General features: G+C 55.2%; 1 protein-coding gene across 1 annotated transcript; it reads left to right on the plus strand.

Moving 5' to 3' along the window:
- Positions 1 to 1,061: 1,061 nt before the first annotated feature.
- On the plus strand, positions 1,062 to 19,903 carry NALF2 (NALCN channel auxiliary factor 2). The gene is made up of 3 exons (XM_062503111.1): positions 1,062 to 1,838; positions 18,856 to 19,027; positions 19,491 to 19,903. The coding sequence occupies exons 1-3, from the start codon at positions 1,062 to 1,064 to the stop codon at positions 19,901 to 19,903; spliced, it is 1,362 nt and encodes a 453-aa protein (XP_062359095.1).
- The last annotated feature ends 1,742 nt before the right edge of the window (positions 19,904 to 21,645 follow it).

Consider the following 21,645-nt stretch of genomic DNA (forward strand, 5'->3'; position numbering starts at 1 on the left):
GACACCCCCTCACGGGACAGCACCCTGTGTGTAGCTGCTGTGGGATCCCCCACGGCTCTTCTCTGCCGGGACCAGTTGAAATCAGCAATGGGGATGGGGATGGGACCAATGAGTGGGGGTGAGGATGGAGGTGAGGTGAGGGTTAGGATAAGGAAGAGTGTGAAGATGATGGCAAAGGCGAGGTGAGGATGAGGATGACCATGGGGGTGAAGTGGCGGTGAGGATGAGGGAAAGGATGAGGAAGAGGTTGAAGATGAGGTGCTGGTGAGGGTGCAGGTGACGGTCAGGGAGGGGGTGAGGACGAGCACGAGGTTGAGCGCGGAGCTGCCCGCCGGGGAAGCGGCAGTGTGCGGGGCAGGGGTGGCCCGGCCCGGCCCGGCCGAGCGGAGCGGAGCGGAGAGGAGCAGAGAGGAGCAGAGAGGAGAGGAGCGGAGCAGAGCACAGTGGAGCGGAGTAGAGAGGAGCAGAGCACAGCAGAGCAGAGCGGAGCGGAGCACAGCGGAGCAGAGAGGAGCGGAGCAGAGAGGAGCGGAGCAGAGCAGAGCACAGCAGAGCAGAGCAGAGCAGAGCAGAGCAGAGCAGAGCACAGCGGAGCGGAGCAGAGCAGAGCAGAGAGGAGCAGAGCAGAGAGGAGCAGAGCAGAGAGGAGCAGAGCAGAGAGGAGCAGAGCAGAGCACAGCGGAGCGGAGCTGTCCTTCAGCACCTCGGCAGCGCCGGCCGGGCCGGTGCCGGCGGAGCGGAGGCAGCGCGCAGGCGCAGCGCTCGCGGCTCCTCAAGGTGTTGGCGGCGCGGCCGAAGATGGCGACAGACTGAGGGCGATGGGGCCGGGCGGCGGCGGCGGCGGGCGCGGCGCGGCCCCGGCACCGCGCCGGGGCAAGCGGAAAGCCGAGTGAGGGCGGCCGGGGTATGCCCGGGGCCGGGGCCGGGGTTGGGGCCGGGGTTGGGGCCGGGGCGGGCGGCGGCGGGGCGCGGCGGGGGCGGCGCGGGCATGGCGGCGGCGCGGGGCAGGTGACAGCGGCGGCAGCGCGGCGCTGCCCGCCCGCCGCCCGCGCGCCCCCGGCATGATCCGCGGCGCCTGGATGTCCCCCCGCGGGGGCGCCGCCGGCGGGGCCGTGTGCTGCGCGCCGCGCCGCAGCGACAAGCCGGTGGCCGACCCCGAGCGGGCGCAGAAATGGCGCCTGTCGCTCGCCTCGCTCCTCTTCTTCACCGTGCTCCTCTCCGACCATCTGTGGCTCTGCGCCGGGGCCAAGCTGCGGGCGCGGGAGCGGCCGCGGGGCCGCGGGCCGCGGGCGCTGCTGGCGGCCGAGCCGGCGGGCGGCGGCGGCGGCGGCGGCGGCAGCTGCGAGGCCCTGCTGGGCAACCTGAGCCGCGGCCCCGGCGGGCCCTGCCCCGCCGCCCGCGGGGACCTGGACTCGGCGTGCGCCCGGCTGCTCGCCCCGCAGCGCCCGCGGGCCCCCGGAGCGCCCCTGCGCTCGCCCCCCGCCGCCGCCGCCGCCGCCGCCGCGCCCTTCTTCGCCTCGCCCTCCTCCAAAAGGACCTTCCTGCAGGCTTACTTCAGGAACTTCAACCTCTCCTTTTGTGATACTTACACGATCTGGGACCTGCTGCGGGAGATGGCCGGCCCCGACGGCCTGGACTGCAGCCTGGACAACCTGATGGTAGACCTGGTGGTGGCGGCGGCCGGGGCGCTGGGAGGGGAGGCCTGTAGCAGCTGCGTCCAGGCGTACCAGCGGCTGGACCAACACGCTCAGGAAAAATACGAGGAGTTCGACCTCTTGCTGGAGAAGTACTTGCAATCGGAAGAGTACTCGGTCAGATCCTGCCTGACGGACTGCAAGGTATGAGCCGGGCCACAGAGGGCTTGGTGGTGTGGGGGCACCGTGGTCCTCCTGCTCTCACACCTGCCTGCAGGCTGGGGTCTCCCTCTGCTCCCCAGACCTCTCCTGGCAGTGGTGGTGGAACAGGTCCGGAGCCCTTGGGAAGGTTGGGACAGGGTGGTGGGACAGAGAAGGCAAAGCAGGACTTGGCCTGAATGAGCACTCGTGTATCCGTTCGCGCTTGTGCATACACGGGCAGCTCCTGACATCCCACTCCCAATACCCTGCCCCCATGACCTCAGTATGAATACCCAACTCACGACACCCCACTCCCAGCAGCCCAATTCTGACACCCCACTCTCAACAGCCCTCTCCTAACACCCCAGTCCTGACATACCACCTCAATCCACTCCTAATGCCCCAGTCCCCACCAGCCTCACCCACACCCCTTTCCATGTGCACCCCTGTGCACACAGGCTGAACTCGGGCCCCTCACCTTTGCCTCAGACCTGCTGCTGCTCCTGGGACAGCCCAGGGTTCTGCCTGGCTGTCATTAGATGACCTGAGATGAACCATGGTTTCAGGGCCCCTTCCCTGTATGCAGCACCAGCTCTTACACCCTTTCTGCCCAGGGAGCTGGCCCAGGGGTGCTGGGATGTGCCTCCCACCTTGGTGATCTGTGTCACTGACTGTCCCCAGCCCTGGGGCACGGTCCCTGTTCTGAAAGCTGATGGGTTGGTTGTGTTACCCAGCATCAATGGGATCGAGGTTCAGGATGGGGGTCATCTGCTCTCCCAGATGAGAGCTGTGGTCAGATGTCCATTGGACCCCAGTGTGGTTCTGCTGGATGCTCCATTCTTACAAGCCCATGGTGCCTCCAGCTTCCACCTGCTCCAAGCTGCCTGGCTCACCTCTGCATGCTCCCTCCAGACATCACCTTTGGGAAGTGCAATGGTCTCCAGAAGTAAACCTGCTTCCCTTTCCCAGAGCTGTGTCTTGGGGTGTATGATAGCGCTGTCCCCACAGGGATGGTGGCAGAGTTTCCTCCCTGGGTTGGCTGCTCCTCTTCTGGGACAGGAGTTTTGAGGGACACTTGGAGTTGCAGGGCAGCTCTTGAAGTGATGTTCATGCCCTGGGAAAGTGCAGGAGCAGCACCAAGAGCAGCGCTGGGACACTGAGGTGGTGTCTTTTACCAAGGGCACAGTGGTGACATCCTGGTCACTACTCCAAGGGTTGCTTTTTTGAGAAGCTGAGTTTGAGCAGGAGTTGTGCTTGCGTTCTTGGCCCAGGCCAAGGCAGGTAATTACAGTCTGTTTTGCAAATTCCCCCTGTGGTTTCCAAGGGATGTAGTATTCTGCCTGCTCTGAGTAGTTTGGTCCTGCTGCTCCACTTCCACAGGGAGTTTGGTGCTGTCCATTGTGCTGCTCCTGCTTCCAGGTGCCCAGCAGGATCAGGATCTCCCTGTGCCATGTCTGGTGGAGCATAAACATTCCAACTTCAGGCTTAGCTTCCTCTCTGCTGGGAGAACCAGAGAGAGAAGCGAAGGAGGTGAGAAGATAATCATTGTGTTGGAACTCCAAAGTATATAGAAACTGAGCCATGCTTTGATGAGTCTCCATTAAGTGTCCCTGGATTTAACATCCTTGATGGGAGGAAATGTGCTGGGGAGATGCAGAGCTGGAGGTAGTGGCAGGACTCATCCCTCTGAACTGGTTCTGTGTTGTGTCAGTGAATCCTTAGAGCATATGTGAGCTCCAGCCTTACATTCCACAGGCAGCACTTGGGAAGCAACAGGAGGCAGGAGCAGCAGGGACAACCTGTGCACACTCTGGGCCAAACCCTGGGAAATTCCCATGGGAATGCCCAAGTCTAGCTGCTCCCACTAGAGCCCTCACAGCTCCCATCCTTTTGGTTGCTCCTCAAAATCAGGCTGCTTTGTTTAAGGACATTATGTGTCCTCAGTATTTATATGTCTTACTCCAGCCTTTCACATCCATGAGACTCAGCTTTTCCCTCTCAGTGGCTGTTCCCCATCTGTGAATTGAGGCTAATGCCAGACCCCTCCAGCATTGTGGTGACAAGTGAGTTTTGGCCGATTTTGAGTCCTCTGGACTTGAGCAGGGACTGCAGTTACTCATTGCCTTGGAAAAAATGTGGCTGGCGGGGTTTTTGAAGCAGTTTGAATTTGTAATTCCCATCCAGATGCTGGATAATACCTGTTTGTGAGGGATGGCAGAGCTATTGCTTGATGGTGATAACATCTGAGAGCAAATAACAGGAAAACAGGAGAGGAGTGGAGGAAAACAGAGTGGAATGTGCAGCTCGGCCAGTGTGAGAGCTCCTGCAGAGCCCTCACAGCAGGATTCTGGCTGCAGGAGCTCTGGAGCTGGAGAAGCAGGATTTAAATGATATTTCTGGGACACGGGACCGTGGGAGCAGGGCTGTGCATGGAGCATTAGTGCTGCTTCCCATTCACACCCCTGCCATGCTGTAACAGCAGCATGGAAAAATGAAGATGAGGAAGCACAGCAGATCCAGCTCACCTGCACATAGCCTCCCTCTGCAGAGCCACAGATCCCTCTGGAATTTGGTGCCAAAGAAGTGTGGCTCAGTATACAGCTCACAGGGAGTTCTGTGGAAGCCAAACCACTCCAGTGATTTTGGCTCTTTATTCCACCTGATTTCAAACAACAGCAACACCAAATCCCAACTGGAGCTGCCAGTTCCTTTCTATGGCAGTGGGTTTCACCCCCAGCTAAAAATTTGGAAGCATGTGAGTATTGTGGATTGGTTTAGGAGGACATATAAATCCTTGTTAATAAATCATCTTGAGAGCTGCCCTTGGATTTGGGGAGAAAAGGCAGGTGCTGCTGGGAGGGGAAACAGCATCCTAGGCATCTAGACCCCGGATCTGTCTGTGCCTGGAGGTTGGGGAAGACTGGACCAAAGTCTCCCTGGGAGATAGGAATCCCATGAAATGTTAGGGTGTGTGTGTAATTCAGCTGCTGAGATTACTCAGTGCTGTAATACTCTCACGTTTTATTTTCCCCTTGGGGATCATTCCTGGACAGATCCCACTTTTTGTATATGTTTGTATTCCCATGCAGCACTGTCAACTTCCAAATCACTCCCTGGAAGTGTTTTATCTGTTATTCTTACAACTAACCCCAGAAGTCCCTGTGGCTGAGAGACGGTAAACCATGAGAATGCACTTCTGGGGTTTATTGTTTTTATATAATAAATTTTTGAATTTTTAATAATTATTTATTTATTTCCCCATTTGGTGGGATTTGGGGGTCTGGCTCCCACAGAGATGCTCATGGACAGGGGCACTGGCGTCTTGTGGACAGGAGGAAGAGGGAAGTGGTTTTACAAGGTCCATCCATCTTCTCAAATACATTTCACCTCATACTGCAAGGATGTGCCTGCCTGCTGCTGGGTGATGGTGCTAGGCAGGGATGATGTGGATAAAAGGTGGAAAACTTTGGTTTTTTTCTGAACATAAGAGGGAAAAGTCATTGACTGAGTCAGGAGCATCTGCTGGCCGCCTCCATGTCGCCTGTTGCTGTGTGACTTGTACCCTTTGTCACTGCAAGACACAATGAACTTGGTGCACTGAGCAGTTCTGGGGCATCTTTGGAGCATCCTCCAAAGGGGCTTGAGGAGGTCATGGCTTGGGGATGTGGATACTGGACTCGAATGTCCATCAGGAAGTGTGGGGCAGCAGCAGCACTCAAACTGTCAGCCCAGGCTTTGCAGGACTTAGTGCAGGATGAAATCGCTGTCCCTCCAAAGCATTGCCCTGAGGGATGCTTAGGGCTCCTTTGTGCCTTTTTCTCATCTTTCCAGACAGGAAAAGAGCAGTGTTGCTCCAGCTCAGACACCAGATGAGAGCTTTGCTCGTGCCAAGGCTGAGCTCTGCGTGCTGGCTCCCACCCCAACAGCTCCCAGAAGTGCCCCCTCCCACCCGTCCTGGGGCAAATCAAGATCTATGGGACAAAGTGTGCGGAATTAAGGAGTCATTAGGCTGCAAGAAACAAAGCTGTGGCGAGAGAAGGGCTGACAGGCAGGAGGGGGCTGGCAGCAGAGCTGGGCAGGCTGGGCTGGACAGGACCTGTAGCATCTCAGATGTGATTAGATTATCAAGATTCTTTACGTGGCTGTGAGATCTGGTTCTGCACCTCTGGTTTCCCTGGTACCCCTAGCAGGGCAGGATTTCACTCCCAAGGTTTTGCTGGTGTTTCTTGTGTGGCGTGTGTGCAGTGATGTGAGAAATGGAGGCTGTTCCTGCTCTGGCATCATCCCTGGCACAGCCCACATGGAGCAGGGAGCAAATCCCCAGTGCTCAGGTTCAGCACCCTCTGGGGTCCTGTTTTCTGGTTCTTGTTTAACCAGGAATAGCATCAGCAACTGGCATCCCTACAGAGCATCCTTCCCTGTGGAACATGCTCTGGAAACCCAAGCCCGCTGGCACCAGGAGCTTTGGGAACACCATGTCTTGGGTTATCCCAGTGCCAGGGTCACCTCTTGGGGGAACCAAAGCAGCATTTTACCTTCACAAAAGTAGTTAAAGTTGAGGTTTTTTGGGCTGGGCTAATCCAAAATGCTGCTCAACCTGGTGCACTCCTGCTCCGAGCCTGGGTGGCTCCTTGCACAGTGGGGAAGTCCCTTGAGAACCACAGCAGAAGTGGTTACACCAAAACCTTGTGCTTTTTTAAAGGAGTTACTTCAGCAGTGAGGCTTCCAGAGAATCTGTGCACGGGTGACTGCAGAGTTGCACCCTGGACCTGTTCCCCTGTGGAGCATTTAGTGCACCAGGAGCAGCAGCACCTGGGAGGGGAGAGGCTGCTCCCAACACACCTGTGTCAGCTCCAGAGCTTCTCCTCCAGAACCAGCCTGGCCAGTGAGGCATTCCATGAGGTGGAAAAAGGTTCCAGAGTGAATTCCAAAGTCATCTCAGGAGATTAGTATAGTCATTTGGAAGCTTGAGCAGGAGCACAGGCATGAGCTTAGCCGAGTGTTTGGCTCAGTGTTCCCCACTCATTCCATGGGAGCACAGGGAATTTTTTTTGCAGTCCCACTGAGATGTGATTCAGTTATATAAAGAACCATGGTGGGTTTGGTCTGCAGGTGCTGTGGCTGCAGTCTCCGGCACAGCCCAATTCTAGTGCCTTGTGTCTGGTACTTCCTCGATGCTTGAAAACTGAGATCAAAGCTTGGAAAACAGGAGAAACACAAACAGAACGGATGGAAGGAGTTTGCCCCATGGAATAAAAGATGTAGAGGTGTCAGGAATGCACCAGTGGTACCTGGGACTTGGGAGGGCTGCAAGCCAGGCAGGAGTGGGGATGCTCAGATGGTGCTTGGACAGTCCTGAGTTTTGCTTGGGGTTGAGACATCTCAAGCTGCCCGAGTGTGGTGGGCTGGTGGCCAAACGTGCACAGGTGCTGTGGGGTGAAGCAGCCTGGAGTGGGGTCAGGGTGTGATGTGAGTAGGAGGGATTTAAGGGGGGACTGGGTGGTGTTTGGATGCCTCCTTTGCGCTCGTTGTCTGTCAGTCTTTGTTGAATGCCTCTCCTCACCTCTGTCTGTCACTGTTGCTCTGGGGACAACCCACAAGTGTCCCAAGGCAGCAGCAGGTCTCCATGGAGCAACAGGCAATGGTGCAGGGACAGCGAGGGAGGGTGACATCTGTCTCCATCAAACTGTCACCAGTAGCTCCAAGTGCCTCAGGCTCCATGTGCTCCCGGCTGTGCCTGCTGCTGTCAGTGCCGGGTGCAAGCCCAGGTTCTCCATGTGTGCCCATCCCTGTGAGCATGGCAGGCACAGGGGCTTCACCAGCAGGGTGGGATGAGCTCCTCAGAGATGCCACCTCAGCAGCTGGAGATGGAAAGTATCCAGCTGCTCTGTGTGGTGAGGGAAGGCTCTGGGAATCAGGAGCCCAGCAGCATGTGTGGTGATAGCGGCAAAATGTCAGAAAAACAACACAACCCCCAGCCCCCTTGCTGTGCACATCCATTGTCACAGTCTGCCTGTGGTCCTCCAGATCAGGGCTGTCTTGCCATACTGCTTTTCTACCAGACAGTGATCTGTGCTCCCCAAGGACAAAGGGATCTGCTGGTGCCACGATGACTTCCAGCCCTGCAGGCATCCCAGGGAGAGGAGGCAGCACCTCCCACACCAGCACGGGGAGGTGAGAGAGTATGCACAACGTGTCTACTTGAACCCAGCTGGACCTGTCCTCACAACAAGCCTCACCTGGTCTCTGCCTGACGACAAGATTCTTTTCCATCAGGAACGGAGCCATTCGTGCCCAGCAGGGATCACACATGGCCTAGCCTGACCCCGGTGCTGGGCAGTGCCAAGGATCACACATAGAGAGGGTTTGTCAGCACATCCCACAGCCCCAGGCCTGTCTCTAGGGATGCCCCGCAGGCTTTTCCTCTGCTGCGGGCTCCAGAGCTGCTTTCCCTCCAGGGTGGGAGGCAGGCAGGGCAGAGGCAGGATGTACTTGGCTGCCGGGGGCTATTCCCGCTGTCACTGGGATGCCATTAGGATGCGACTCATGCCTGGCTCCACACAGGAGCTCAACTCTGCTGTCCTTTGAAGGGCAATGACTCAGGGACAGCAAATCTGTGAATGAGACACGGAGGCTGCCTGGGCAAGAAGTAGCCATCTGTCCACGCTGCTCCAGCCCCATTCCCGTGGGCAGAGCTGGCAGCTGTCTGCTCGGAATGGCTTGCCTGCTTCAGCCTCGCTCCACTTCCCAGCTCCTGGCTTTTCCCTGAGGCCTCTCCCAGTCCTGCTCCTGGGGTGTCACAGGAAGAGCAGTGCTGGCAGCGTTGGCTCCCCCAGATGCTGCCAGTGTGGCCGCTCTGTTAAAAAAGCATGAAATGGCCTCACCTGGCAAGGATTTGGTTTTCCAGAGTGCTGCCTGTGCCAGCATCCTGGTGTTCCTGGTCCTGGCTGGAGAAGGAAATGCTACCTGCCCTGTTCATATTCTTGGGAGTAACAGATACACGTTTGACATCTTGGCTGGAATCTTACCCCTGCACAACAGCTCTGCCACGCTGCTGGTGGGTGGAGGCTGCAGATGGACAGGAGAGTGAAGGTAGAGCTGGAGAGGGGGCCTGGAAGTGGCTGGGATGGGGGGTTTCCTGGTGAGGGCTGTCCAGCACCTGGATTTCCCCACATCAGGGAGCCTGGAACACCTTGTGCCCACAGGCACCAGTCCCAAGCTTTCCCTACTGCTGGTGGTTACAGAGGGAGAGGAGGCAGGTGGAATTTTCTTTGAATTTTCTGAACAGCCACAGTGTGGGAAGGAGCGAGCAGTGCTGGCAGGGCAGGAGCTGTGCTTTTGTCTTTAATGTAATGGTTCAACCCTCTTCAGACCTGGGCATCTCCCTTGACCTGCTCTTGATCTTCAGTGTCCTGTTCCTTGAAGCTTGTTGTTTTTGGTGTCATTTTCCACGGAGCTGGATGTGGAGGGGAGGAATCCACAGGGGTCTCTGCCTGTGTGTGCAGGGAGCGGTGTTTTCCTGCCATGTTGTGTTGCTTGTCATCATTCTTTGCTCTCCCATTCAAATGAAACTGTCAGGAAGCATCAGGAGCTTTGGGGTGGCAGCCTGGTTCAGAGCGTGGTTCTGGGACAGCTGTCTAAAAAACCCCTTGTTCATAGGAACACAAGGGAAGCACTTTCACTCTGCAGAGCATAAAGAGGGATGGGGAGAGCCCCAGCCTGTCCTGGGCTTGCTGCAGGGGAGAGCAGCAGGAATGGGGCTTTCCTGCAGTAGTGCATCCCTTGGGATTCGCTGCTTGAGGAGTGATGCCAGCTGGGAGCACCTGCCTTCTGTTCACCACAGAGACTCAGAGTTATCCTGGGGCTTTCCTCCCCTGGAAGGGAGAGGGAGATTTCTGCAAGTGGTGTTCAGACAGGGATAGGAAACCAGAGGTTGTAGCTCTCAGGTCTGACATGAGCCATGGCCTGTTGTCTCTCCAGCAGTAGGAGCTGCCAGGAGTGCTGATAACCATCTCAAAATCATCTTTGCTTGCATTTAAGGGACCTGCAGGCACAAGTTGAGGTGACTGCAAGGCCCAGCATTATCATGGAAAACTGCACTTCCTTGTGACCATGGAAGGTGCCGCAGAGCCAGGATGCTCCTGTCTCCCCACTGTTTGCTCCATGAAGGAGCAGGGATGGGCCAGATCCTGTTTGACCATCTCCGTGGGGTGCACAAGGATGACATGAGGGACAGCAGGATCCTCCTGCTGCTTTGTGCCCTGTCCCATTCCCACTCAAGCCAAGGGGGACCTCACAGGATGTTGTGCAAGGGGCACAGTACAGGATTGGGCCCTTCCATAGGCACTGGATGCAAGACAGCCCTGCAGTGACAAGCCCTTGCTGGGCTGGACACTCATACCATCCTGAGAACAATTTTCCAGCCTCACCACTTCCTTGGAAGGGGGATGAACAGAGAAACTTCTCCCTCACCCCCATCACTGGTGGGTAATTTATGGCTCGTGGCACTGAAGTGTCTCGCCTTTATTTTTTTATATCCTGTCTAATGTAACAGGATGTTCTCATTAGCTGCATAAATGTTTAATCCACTTTTGAATCCTGCTAAGCCCCTAGCTGCAGCAGGATCTAATGGGAGTGAATTCCTCAAGCCATCCTAATGGATTGCAAGGACCTCACTTTCCCTCTGTCTCCAAGTCCCCAAGTGTTCAGGTTCAGTTTTGCAGAGGTCTTTAATTACTTTTTAAGTCATTGGGCTGGTAGGATAGGCTGGTATCTGACCCACTGGGGGCTAGCAGATGAGGGACTGTACAGGATGGAGCTGCTGGAGAGAGTCCCAAGCAGGCCATGGAGCTGCTCCGAGGGCTGGAGCCCCTGTAGGGCCAGGCTGGGAGAACTGGGGTTGTTCACCTGGAGAAGAGGAGGCTCCAGAGAGACCTTAGAACCCCTTCTAGTGCCTAAAGGGGCTCCAGGAGAGGTGGAGAGGGGCTTGGGACAAGGGCCTGGACACACAGGACACAGGGAATGTCTTCCCACTGCTAGAGGATAGATGAGGTATTGTGAAGAACTTTCCTCAGAGTGTGATGAAGCCCTGGAACTGGAGGCCTAGTCTCCCCTCTTCCACCTTGGGGCATGGCCATGTGGTGTAAAAAGGATAGAGCCCTCCAGATGCCAATGAGAGCTGCTCTCTCCCTGGCCACCAGCTGTTTGTCCCTGTCTCCTGGTGTCCACCCCCTTCCCACAGAAACCCCCATACTCCATCTGGCCTCGCCTTCCTGACAAGCTGCTAGTCTCTTCTCTAAAGCCCAGCCAAGACCTTTTTTGAAAGGGGAGCACAGAGCAGCAGCCTGGATTAACTGCAGCCTGAGAATGCTGGTCCCTCTGGCCTCACCATGCTCCCAGGCTGGGATTTTGGGACAGGGACTGTCTGCGCCTGGGGTCTGGCAGCAGTGCCCACAGGCAGCCCACCATGGCTGGGCCACCCTGTCCCAGACACTGCCAGGGACACACCCAGGATGTGAGGAGGGGGCGCTGAACAGGAGACTGACATCAGGAATGCTGGGACAAGAGTTCACATCCATGAGCAGAGCACTGTGACCCTGTGCTCACCCCCCTTGGAGAGAGGATGCATCTACCCCGAGGTGGGGTTTGATAATGAAATGGAAATATTCCAGGGGAATTGGGATGTATTGTAGCAATGATCTGGGATCAAGAGCCTCCTGCAAAGGGCTGGGGTTCTAGGAGTGGTCAGGCAGGGCTGGGTGGGTGGAGAGGGAGTAACCTCCAGCCAGATCCCAGCCTGCACTGGGAAAAGTGGGAGCTGTGGTGGGAGGGAAAGGGCTGCAGATACTGCTGGGCAGGGACATGGAGTGACCTGTGACATGCATGGACACAGGCTTTGGCTGTGAGAAGCAGGAGGGCCTGGCAGTGGTCAGTGCCTTCCTGTTCATCCAGCTGTGCCACTAATTACTGTGATTAATCAATAGGCACAGGCACGTGGCCGTGTTGGGATTCCATGTGTTCTGTCCCCTCAGCACAGGAACTGCCAGAGGTGTACAAAGCAACTCCACAAGCTCTGCTCTTCCAGGGAATGCTTCCTGCTTTGCTACAACCACGAGCACAAGCTCTTCCTCCTGGGCTTGTTCCAAGGGCAGTGTGGCATCTGCTGGGATGAGACCAGGCTTTTCTCTGGGCTCTGCACACAGCAGCCCTCGGTGCCATGAACAGATGAGCAAAGCCAGGAGGCTGTGAGTATGGTGTCTGTCCCCTGAGAGCATTCCCAGGGCTGGGAGCTGGCACTGCCACCCCCCAGCCCATCAGCTGTGGGTGCTGGGGTTGTGTGTGTGTGGTTGCAGAGACAGGCAGGGGTGCTGGTTCGCCCATCCTTTCCCACTCCAGTCCTTCCCAAAGCATGTGTTGAGCTGCCTGATGTCATGACATAGTGGGACAGTTGTTACCTCAGCCTTGAGTGTGTCAGGTGTGTGGGGGTCACACTTGAAAGCTATTTTCTCTTAGTTTTGACCAAGGAGCATCTGGGGCGTTGTGTGTCTCAGACTGGATTTGAGTGGCTTGGAGGGGGAAATTTGGGGCTTTTCCCTCTAAAAGAAGGAGTATTCAGACAGTCTCTTTAATCCAAAAACTGGGAATTAAAGCTAAAATGCTTTACTTTTAAAATGAAAACTAAAGTTTTAAACTTTAAAAGTATCAGCTGCTTCATGAGGTGATTGAGTGGTGAGTGAGCAGCTCTGTCAAGTTGCTTCCAGGTAATCTGGAAGTGACTTCATCACTCAGGTCAAAGGGATATGGTCTGGTCCTGTGGGATGTAGGTGGGAGGCCACAGTTTGGGAGCACAGGGGACATTCCACTGCCCAGGACCTTCCCTGAGGATGAGCCTGGTCAGTGCCAGACCCAGATCCCCCCCGTGCCCAGAATGACACACAACAAGCAGGGTGCAGACTGGTGTCACGGATGGCATGGCTGGGGGAGAACTTCTGGGGAAAACAATCCTGGAGAGGGGTGGGCTGCAGGAGAGCCTGGAATGGGCACCTACCAGCCAGCCCAGCATCTCCATATGGAGTTCCCAGTAGTGTTTGAGGAGCACCCATTCCATTGGGATTGCCAGCAGTGCTGTTCCCTGCAGGCTGCATGCATCCATCCTCACTCCCCCATCCCCATGCGTGTCCCAGGCATTCCTGCTGGCAGCCCCATCCTGGTGCCCACCACAGCCACCACTCCATGCCCTCTGGAGCTGGCTACAATGGGCACAGGCTCCCCTGGTTGGGAAACGGAGGAGCTGCGGCTCCAGTGCTGTCATCACCAGGCAAAAGGCAACTTCATATGAAAAATGAAGGAAAAACAATACAAATCTCATAATCCTGTCCAGTTGTTGGGGTTTAGGGTTGGGTTGGTGTTTTTTCTCCCCCCCCCCCCCCCAACCCAGAGCATGTGAATGTGTCAAGGCAAGGATAACAACTCCAGAACTATCAAAGAAACAAAAAATCAGCTGTTCCAGAGATGATGTTGGAAAAGCCCAAAGCAAGAATATATTTTTTTAAAGTCTAAAATAAGTTGGTTTAAAGTTCCACATTGTTACTGTCTGAGTAAATTGAACACAGTGGTAATTGGACATTGCAGATGTGTTTGTGACTCCTCCTGACTGGCCCTGGACCTGAGTATTCCCTTAATCCTCTGCCATCCAAGGGGGCTTTTCTCTCCCCCGCCAGCCTGTCCTGCTTCCCTCGCTGCATCCTGATGTGCCAGAGCTTGGAGAGCTGCCCGAGCAGCTCATTAGCAGTGCTCATTTCCCTGTGTCCAAGATTAATGAGGCACTGCCACTCCAGATGCTCCTCTCAGGCCAGGATGGAAATGTGAGTCTCAGGAACTGCTCTGAGAGAGGAGGGGGCTGCTCCAGGCTGAAAGTCTGGCAGGGACAGGCAGGGATTTTTCTTCTCATCCCTGCTTGGAGCTGGGTGCACCCAGTGAGAAGAGGGAAAGGAGGAGAGTCATGATGGCAGAGCCCAGCTTCCAGAGTGATCCTCACCTCTGGTCCAAGCACACTCCCAGGTCTCCTTCTGGGGTTATTTTGTAGGGAAAAGCTCCCTGTTTCCTTCCCTGCCTTCCAGTCAGAATCTCCCCCTTCCAGAGAAGTGGATTTTGGGGATGCTGCCCCAACCCCTGCCTCTAATTAACGAGAAGGGTTTGTTAAAATTGTGCCATTAGCAGGATTTTCTTTGGGGAAACTTCCCGAGCATTTGATTCCTGTTCAAATGGGAAAACAACAGTTTGTTGTGTTAACAACAGCTGGCATTCCCAGTGGGCATCCAGACTATCTCAAGCACTGCATCCTGTGCAGTCGTGGTGCATCCTGAGAATGCTGCTCCAATCCTGCTCCTGGGTTCTCCCAAAATGTAGCTGGGATGGTTCCACAGGCAGGGCCAGTGTTTCCAACATACTGGACTGGCCTGCAAGTGGCCAAATTTTGCAGAAATCCCAAGGACACAGAAAGACTTTGGAAAAGCTGTTTGGTGGGGAATGCTGTCCTGGTACTTCCAGGAGACAGAGGGAATAGTGCAGGCAGGGAAGAGCTCCCATTTGGCACAGAATTCCCTGTGAAAGCACCATTCCTCTGACTGCTGCTTCCAGATCCCACTGGAGGTGTGAGCAGACAGGGAGCCGAATTCACTGTTGGAAATCCAATTCATTTTGGGGTTTTTTTAATGTGTTTTATGATGAGTTTTTTTCATCCTACCTGCAGAATTCCAATGTGAACAGATAGCCTGTCCTTCTCCTTCCATATAAACTGGGTGTCTGAAGCTGGCTCCTTTCCTAGGCAGCCAAATTCCATGTGCTTTCTCAGAGTCATGCAGCCAGTCCTCCAGAGCTAAAAATGCAGGAAGAGGGCACCAAACTGGAGCTATTTTGGAGTTGAGGTCACTTATATTTATTTGACCAGGCTGGAGATCTGCCAAGAGCCAAACCAGAATGGCAGGAACACTGATTGCAACCCAACCTGCTTCCTGAAGAATCCAGAGAGAGCAGGGATGGAAAATGGGGAGCTTTCCTAGTTGATCTAAGCAGGGAATAAATTTCTTCCTGTCCTAAATTCTCACATGTTCTTTTTAACAGCAAAACTAATGAGGTTTTGTGGGGTAAGCTTGGAGATACCAAAACCTTGGGCATCCCAGGGAATTTGCTCCTTATCTGTGGCATGGATCTCTGTGGGTGAGTGACAGGAGGACACTGGGATCTCCTGAAGATACACCCGTGTCTCAGCCTGATCCCAGTGGAGTGGGAGAGCCCTGTTGGATCAGCGGGTCTTGGATGTTTCTGTTTTTGAGTACACACAGGCAGTTTCCATCCTGCAGAGCTGCAGGAATTCCTGCTGCAGCAGCTGGAGGATGTGCCACAAGGGAATGGCAAGGGCTGGCTGTGGTCAGTGCTTCCCTCAGGGAAGGCAGGTGGTCTGGAAAGGGAAGGAAGAATGGAAGGCAGCCAGAAAATCCTGGTTCAGGTTCTGGATGAGTGCTCCAACTCTGCCCTCCCCGGTGGTATCACCAGCTCTTTACAATCTCTCTTTCCATATTTTCATTAAATTCATGGAATGTCCCTGTGTATGACCACAACCCTCTGCAAGACTTCCCTGATGGGAATCATCACAAACATTTTAGGGGGGGGATTGTGTGTGGATCCATGCAGAATCAGCTCTGTTTCCACATGACAGCAGGATGAACCCAAATTCCTGTAGAATTCCTACAAGGCTCTGAGAAATCTCCTGTTTCGGCTGCGTTTTCCACGCAAATCTGGAGCTGGGACAGCTCAGGTGACGCCCACAATCCTCTGCTGGAGCACTCAGTGTACTCTCCATGCCAGGCTGCATGTGAGCCCAGGTGGGAGCTGAGATGTGACTGGGATCTGGGAAGCAGCGTGGGAGAGAGTCGGAGCTGGGAAGAAGACTGGCAGGAAATGGGAGTGAGTAAATCAGCCGAGCTCGCCTGAGTTGTGACTAAAGGGAGTGTGTGAGACATCTGCAAATATTAGAGATGTGTAAACACGGAGCAGGGAGAGGGAATGGTGGAGGGAATGATTGAAAGGCGTGAACTTTTGGATGGAAAAATGTAGGTCAAATATGAAGGAAAACTTGTAGGCAGTGAAATAAGTGCTGCAAAACAAGGGAAACACAAGGAAGTCCCACTGATGGAGATGTTTATCCTAAGGCAGATAAGGGATGGAAAAGAGGCTGAGCTGGAGGGATGGATTCTGGGTGTCCATCCCAGATGGGGCTGGGTACACCAGTGATGTCCATCCAGCTCCTTGTATGTTCATAATTCCCCTTTAAACTACAGACTGGTTGTGGTTTAGTTAATCCATCTGGATTTTAATCTTGAAAACTTCATGGCTTTGTGGGGAACTCACCCACCTGACTTCAGCCAGTTCAAATTCAAGCAGGTCATCCACACCAGCTGTCCAAAATCCTGGATGGTGACCAGGGGAAGGAGAAGCTTCTCCAGCCCCTTGCTGCCAGATGCTCCAAGGATCAGGGTGTTCTCAGGAAATCCTCTCCTTGTTTTTCTATAGGCAGCCCAAATAATTAAGTTAATTAATAAGGCCTCTCTTTGTTTTGCTCCAGATTACCCTGGAGTGTGTCTGGAGCATGTGGAAACAACAGCGTCATGTCCAGGCAGGGATCTGTTGAGTCCTCAGGTTGGAATAAGGATATGGCCTGTCTGGATAAATCCTGGGCAGTCAGTGGGTGCTTTGGAGCCCATTTTACACCCCCTGGTGCTGTGTCTCATCAGTGTAAGGTGTCTCTGTCCCCGAGCTCTCTCACCATCCTTTACATCCTCTTGAGGTTCCATAGCAGCAGTGATAGGTCCTGCTTTCCTAAAGAAGAAAAACACATAGTGCTTGCAGAGGGCCATGTGCCACCCACTGAGAGGTCCTTGCTGTGTCCTCCTTGCTGTCCCTGTGTCTCCTTGATCCTGACACTGTCCCCAAGGGAGCAGAGGCCATCAGGGAGGGCATGTGTTGCAGTGGGGGTTGTGACCCCTCCGGAGCATGGCTTCTTCTTCCTTAGCTCTAGGGAATCAGCTCAGGCAGATCATGGAGTCATGGAATGGTTTGGGTTGGAAGGGACCTCAAACCCGTCCCATCCCATCCCATCCCATCCCATCCCATCCCATCCCATCCCATCCCATCCCATCCCATCCCATCCCATCCCATCCCATCCCATCCCTTCCCATCTCATCCTACCTCCTGCCACAGGCAGGGACACCTTCCACTATCCCAGAGTGCTCCAAGCTCCATCCAGCCTGGCCCTGGATGCTCCAGGGACAACATGTTCAGAGATGCAGACCCAAACCTGGAAACTCTCCTGCTTGTCTCTTCACACTCTACAGCAGAGTCATTCCCTCCTCTGGAGCTGTTCCACTGTGTCCCAGTAATTAACATCCAACAGGACAAGGAGAACAGCACCTGCATTCCCACACCCCAGGGGAAAGCCCTGGCCACAGTACTGGGGACTGCTCCAAAATGTTCACTCCATAAATTGTGTCCTGGTGCCCATTAAACTTTTTGGGATAAAAGTTGCACCAAAGCTGACACAATTCTGTGAAAATTCTGGGTTTCATGATTTGGCATTTTCCAGGAAAAAAAAACAAAAAACAAACTAAAATAACTTGCCAAGAATTTCTCAACCAGCTTTAATCCTGAGACACCACCATGGTCCAAACAAAGGAAACATGGGGAAACAAAGAAGTGATGGGTTTAAAGCCTCCAGAAAATGAAAATGCAGCTGGAAGGAGGAGCACGGGGTTTCTCTAAGTATGCTGAGGAGGGAAACTCATTCCCTTTGAATCACAGGGAGCCCTTTCTAGCTGGTTTCAAAGGAAGTTGGATGTGGTCCTGAAATGACCGTGGTGCTGTCACTTGTACCCACATGAGTTCATGGATGAGCTGGAAGTACCACAGTTCCTTACAGCCTGAGGAATGATGCCCACCAGGAGAAATGGGAGCTCTCCTTCCCTCTGCTACAGGCAGTGGAGACAAACAACTTCTCCTATGCCTGATGCTGGGGAGATAAGGGGAATTTGGGAATATGGTTGTAACTGAGGCCGTATGCCCCAATGACTGCCATGGGGGCACATGGAGGCTGGAAGAGAAGAGGGAAACCCCAGGACTGGATGGATAGGCTGGAGAGGCAGGGAATGTGGCACAGCCTTGCAGTCGCAGCTGAACCCTCAGGGTGCTCTTCCTTCTGGAAATGTTGCCAAGCACAGCTTGAAGTATCAGGAAGGTGTACAGAGCACATGGAGACACCTGTACTGCTGGTACATCCCAGTGCCAGAACATCCATGGAAAATGAGCAAGTTTCTCCCTTGAGCCAAAAGAAATGGCACAGCAGAAGTTCCAGATGACAGGGAATCAGGAATCTCTCCCAGGACCTGGTGAGGAAGGTGAGGAAGGTGTTATTTGGTGGCAGAGAGGTGCAGTGGCTGCGTGTGCTGCATCTTGTGTCCAGCAGCTTTTCCAGCAGGAAATTTCCAGTAAAGACCAGCCCATGATGTGTTTTGCTGTGCCATGTCCAGAGCTGATGGGGGCCAAGGCACTTTAGAGGGGGTGAGAATCCCTCCTTTTCCCTGGAGAGTAGTGGGATATCTTGGGGATGAGGAGGATGCTCTGGGACAGATGATTAGCAGAGTTTGAATTTTTGTGTGACAGACTGAGGTCTTGGGTCACTGATGGGTCACACTTGGGTCACTGGCAGAATCTGTCATGGTGCCTGTCTGTAGGGGACATTATTCCATGTGGTAATTAGCTTTATTTTTGTGGTGGATTTAGCTGGATAAACGAGTTCCACCATTGTTACACTCCAGTGGGTTGTTTGAATCCATCAGCCATTCAACAAATGACTCCAACACACATTTCCCACAAGAGCTGGGAGCTCTCCCATCCCCTTTCACAGTGCGATGCTCCAGCTATCCCAGTGCTTGGGAAGTGAAGTGTCCCTCTCCGTGATTTCCCCCAGGCTGTCTACAAGGCATGGCTGTGCTCGGAGTACTTCAACGTGACCCAGCAGCAGTGCCGGCAGCGGATCCCATGCAAGCAATACTGCCTGGAGGTGCAGACCAGGTGCCCCTTCGTGTTACCGGACAATGACGAGCTGATCTATGGAGGTTTGCCTGGCTTCATCTGTACGGGTAAGGAGGGCCGGGCTCACACCGGGCACGGGGGGTGATGGTGAGCCTTGGGGAATTTCCAAGCCACTTCCCGGGTTTGGAAGGCTTGTTGGGGTGGAGTGGATGTGGAAAGATTGCCTAATGCCAAAACGTGGCCATGGCACGGGTACGGGATGAGGGGTTAATGGGGACACAGCAACATCTCGGCCCAGGAGGTGAAAGTCCTGCCTCTCACTGAAAGCATGGAAGGAGCTACAGGTGATGGATTAAAGCAGGGTGGGGATATTCAACCGCTGTGAGCAGGATTTGGGGAGCCCTGAGCTCACCTTGCTGGTGTGTGCAGGCTTGCAGATGCGCTGGGGTCAGTCCCAGGGGGTGTGTGGGTGTCCCGGTTCTCAGGTGTGCCCATCCCACAGCTGGTGGGCACGAGGGCTCATTCTCAGTGTCCCGCTGACCCCTCCTCCTGCTTCCTTCCTTCCTGTAGGGCTGCTGGAGAACCAGCTGCCCGACGAGGAGGCCAAGTGCTGCGAGGTGCAATGGGACTCCTGCGAGCACCCCCCAGACAGCAACGAGGACACATCCCCCAAAAACACGGCGTCAGAGTCGCTCCATTTCCACCGCCACGACCCCCACCTCCATCACCAGAGGCAGAACCACTACCACCTCTACCACCACCACCACCACCAGTACCACCAGTACCACCAGCCCCGCTCCCCGTCCTTGCTGCCTGTCTCCGCGGGGTCTCGCCTCGGCAGCAGCAGGATCAGACTGTGCGTGCTGGTCCTGATGCTCCTCCACACCATGGTGTCCTTCTCGAGCGTGCACGGCGGCGGCACCGGGGGGCTCGGCCTGGAGGCCCCACCCGCCCTGGAGGAGAGCGTGGCACGGGACGAGTGACACAGAGGGCAGAGCCGACCTCCAAGGAGAACGCCAGATCTTTTTCCAGAAGGGGGGCACATGCTATTCCTCCAATGGGAGGCACGGGAATGGGGGTGGCGCACACCCCCCGCACATCCCCCAAGAGCTGCTCGCGGGGCATCCCCGTGGTGAAGAGTCTCTAACGCGCACAGGGCTGCGGGACCCGGCGCCAGAAGGGTTCGGGCAGGGGCAGCATTCCCGGCCCCGCAGGAACGGCACGGGGGCGGGGGGACCGAAGGGAGGGGTCCCTTGGGATCGAAGGGTGTCCCCATGGGACTGCCGAGTGTTTCCCCCGGCCGCTGCCGCGAGTGCCTTGGGCGCCCGCGCCTCCCCCGCCCGCGCCGTGCCGAGGTTTGACGGTCGGTCCAGCCCTCGTTCCTTTTCTCCTGGGTCTGTGAATCCCGAGGGAGCAGGCGGAGGGGCAGCACGTCCCGGCACAGCCCGGCCCACTCCTGTCCCAGGGAAAAGCCACCGGCTCGGGGCAGAACCAGCCTGGTGGGGCGCAGTGTCCTCAGCGTGGCGCTGCCTCACTGATGGCGTTTGGGGACAGGAGTGGGACGCTGTGACACTGCACTGTGCTACTGCTCGGGGTTGGTCTCACTGCATCCCAACCTGCTCCTCCAGCCTGGCCTTTCTTGCTCCTCTATGTGAGGAGGAGGAGAAGGAGGAGGCACAAAGCAGGAGGGATGTCCCCAGCATTCCCACATCCCACTTTGCCAAGTGTCCTGATGATTTGGTGTAACTTTTTTTGTTGTCCTCTCTGGCTGGTGGGACTGGTCTCAGTGAGGAGTTGGGGAGATGTGACTCCAGCAGCGCACAGGCTGTGAGGGAGAGGGTTCCCATGTGGCAACAGTTGGATGCAGGGAATCCCAAAGGCATCCTTCCATGCTTCCCAGCTACAAATCATTGACTGGATGGCAGGAGGACTGGGCAAGCAGGCTGGAGAAATCTGGCTTGGAGGGAGAGTCTCCCACACAAAGAGGCACTAATAAAGCCCAGCCAGGGAGGAGCATTTTTGTGAATAGTTTCAATCCATGGATGCCCCCAGATCCGGAAATTTCTGGGAGCCCAGCTGGACTTGGCCGGGCAAGGTGCTGACTGGTGCAGCCTCATTCGGCTCACTTGGGGTGGTTTTTTAACCTGAGCTCAGCATATCCAGGGATTCAACCCCAAACAAATATCAGATCCTTAGGATCTGATCCCCAGGTCATTTCCTAGGAAACTCCCAATTCTCCACCCACCCACCAGAACTGTTCCCAGCATGGACACTGCGAGGTGGTGCCTCCAGGCCGGGCACCAGGGGCTTTAATTTGTCCTGGGTGTGGGCAGGGAAGGAGGAGAGGGTGTTTTAGCTCAAGGTCACGAGTTGGGTGTGAACCCACTCCCTGCTCCCAGAGGGATTGGGATGGTCCTTCTGTTTCCAGACTGGCTCTTGACAGGAACCTACAGCAGAGCCCTGTGTGGGTTGCTGCAGGAGACAGGGATGAAGCAGAAGGAATGTCCTGCTGCATCCCAGATTAATCCCAGATCCCTGTGAGGGTGCAAGAAGTCCAAGAGTTGATGACCTGTAGGAGTTTTGTGGTTTCTGGTCTGTTAAGGTGAAGCAAAACCAAGCAGAGCCCCGTGAGCAGAGCCCCATGAGCAAAGCTACTTCCTGCCCGGCTGGAAGAAGGAAGTACCGGGCATCTCGTGGGAAGCGCAGGTTTCCTGACATTTCCAGC

This window comes from Cinclus cinclus, chromosome 15 (genome assembly GCF_963662255.1).
Source record: "Cinclus cinclus chromosome 15, bCinCin1.1, whole genome shotgun sequence".
Classification (NCBI taxonomy): domain Eukaryota; kingdom Metazoa; phylum Chordata; class Aves; order Passeriformes; family Cinclidae; genus Cinclus; species Cinclus cinclus.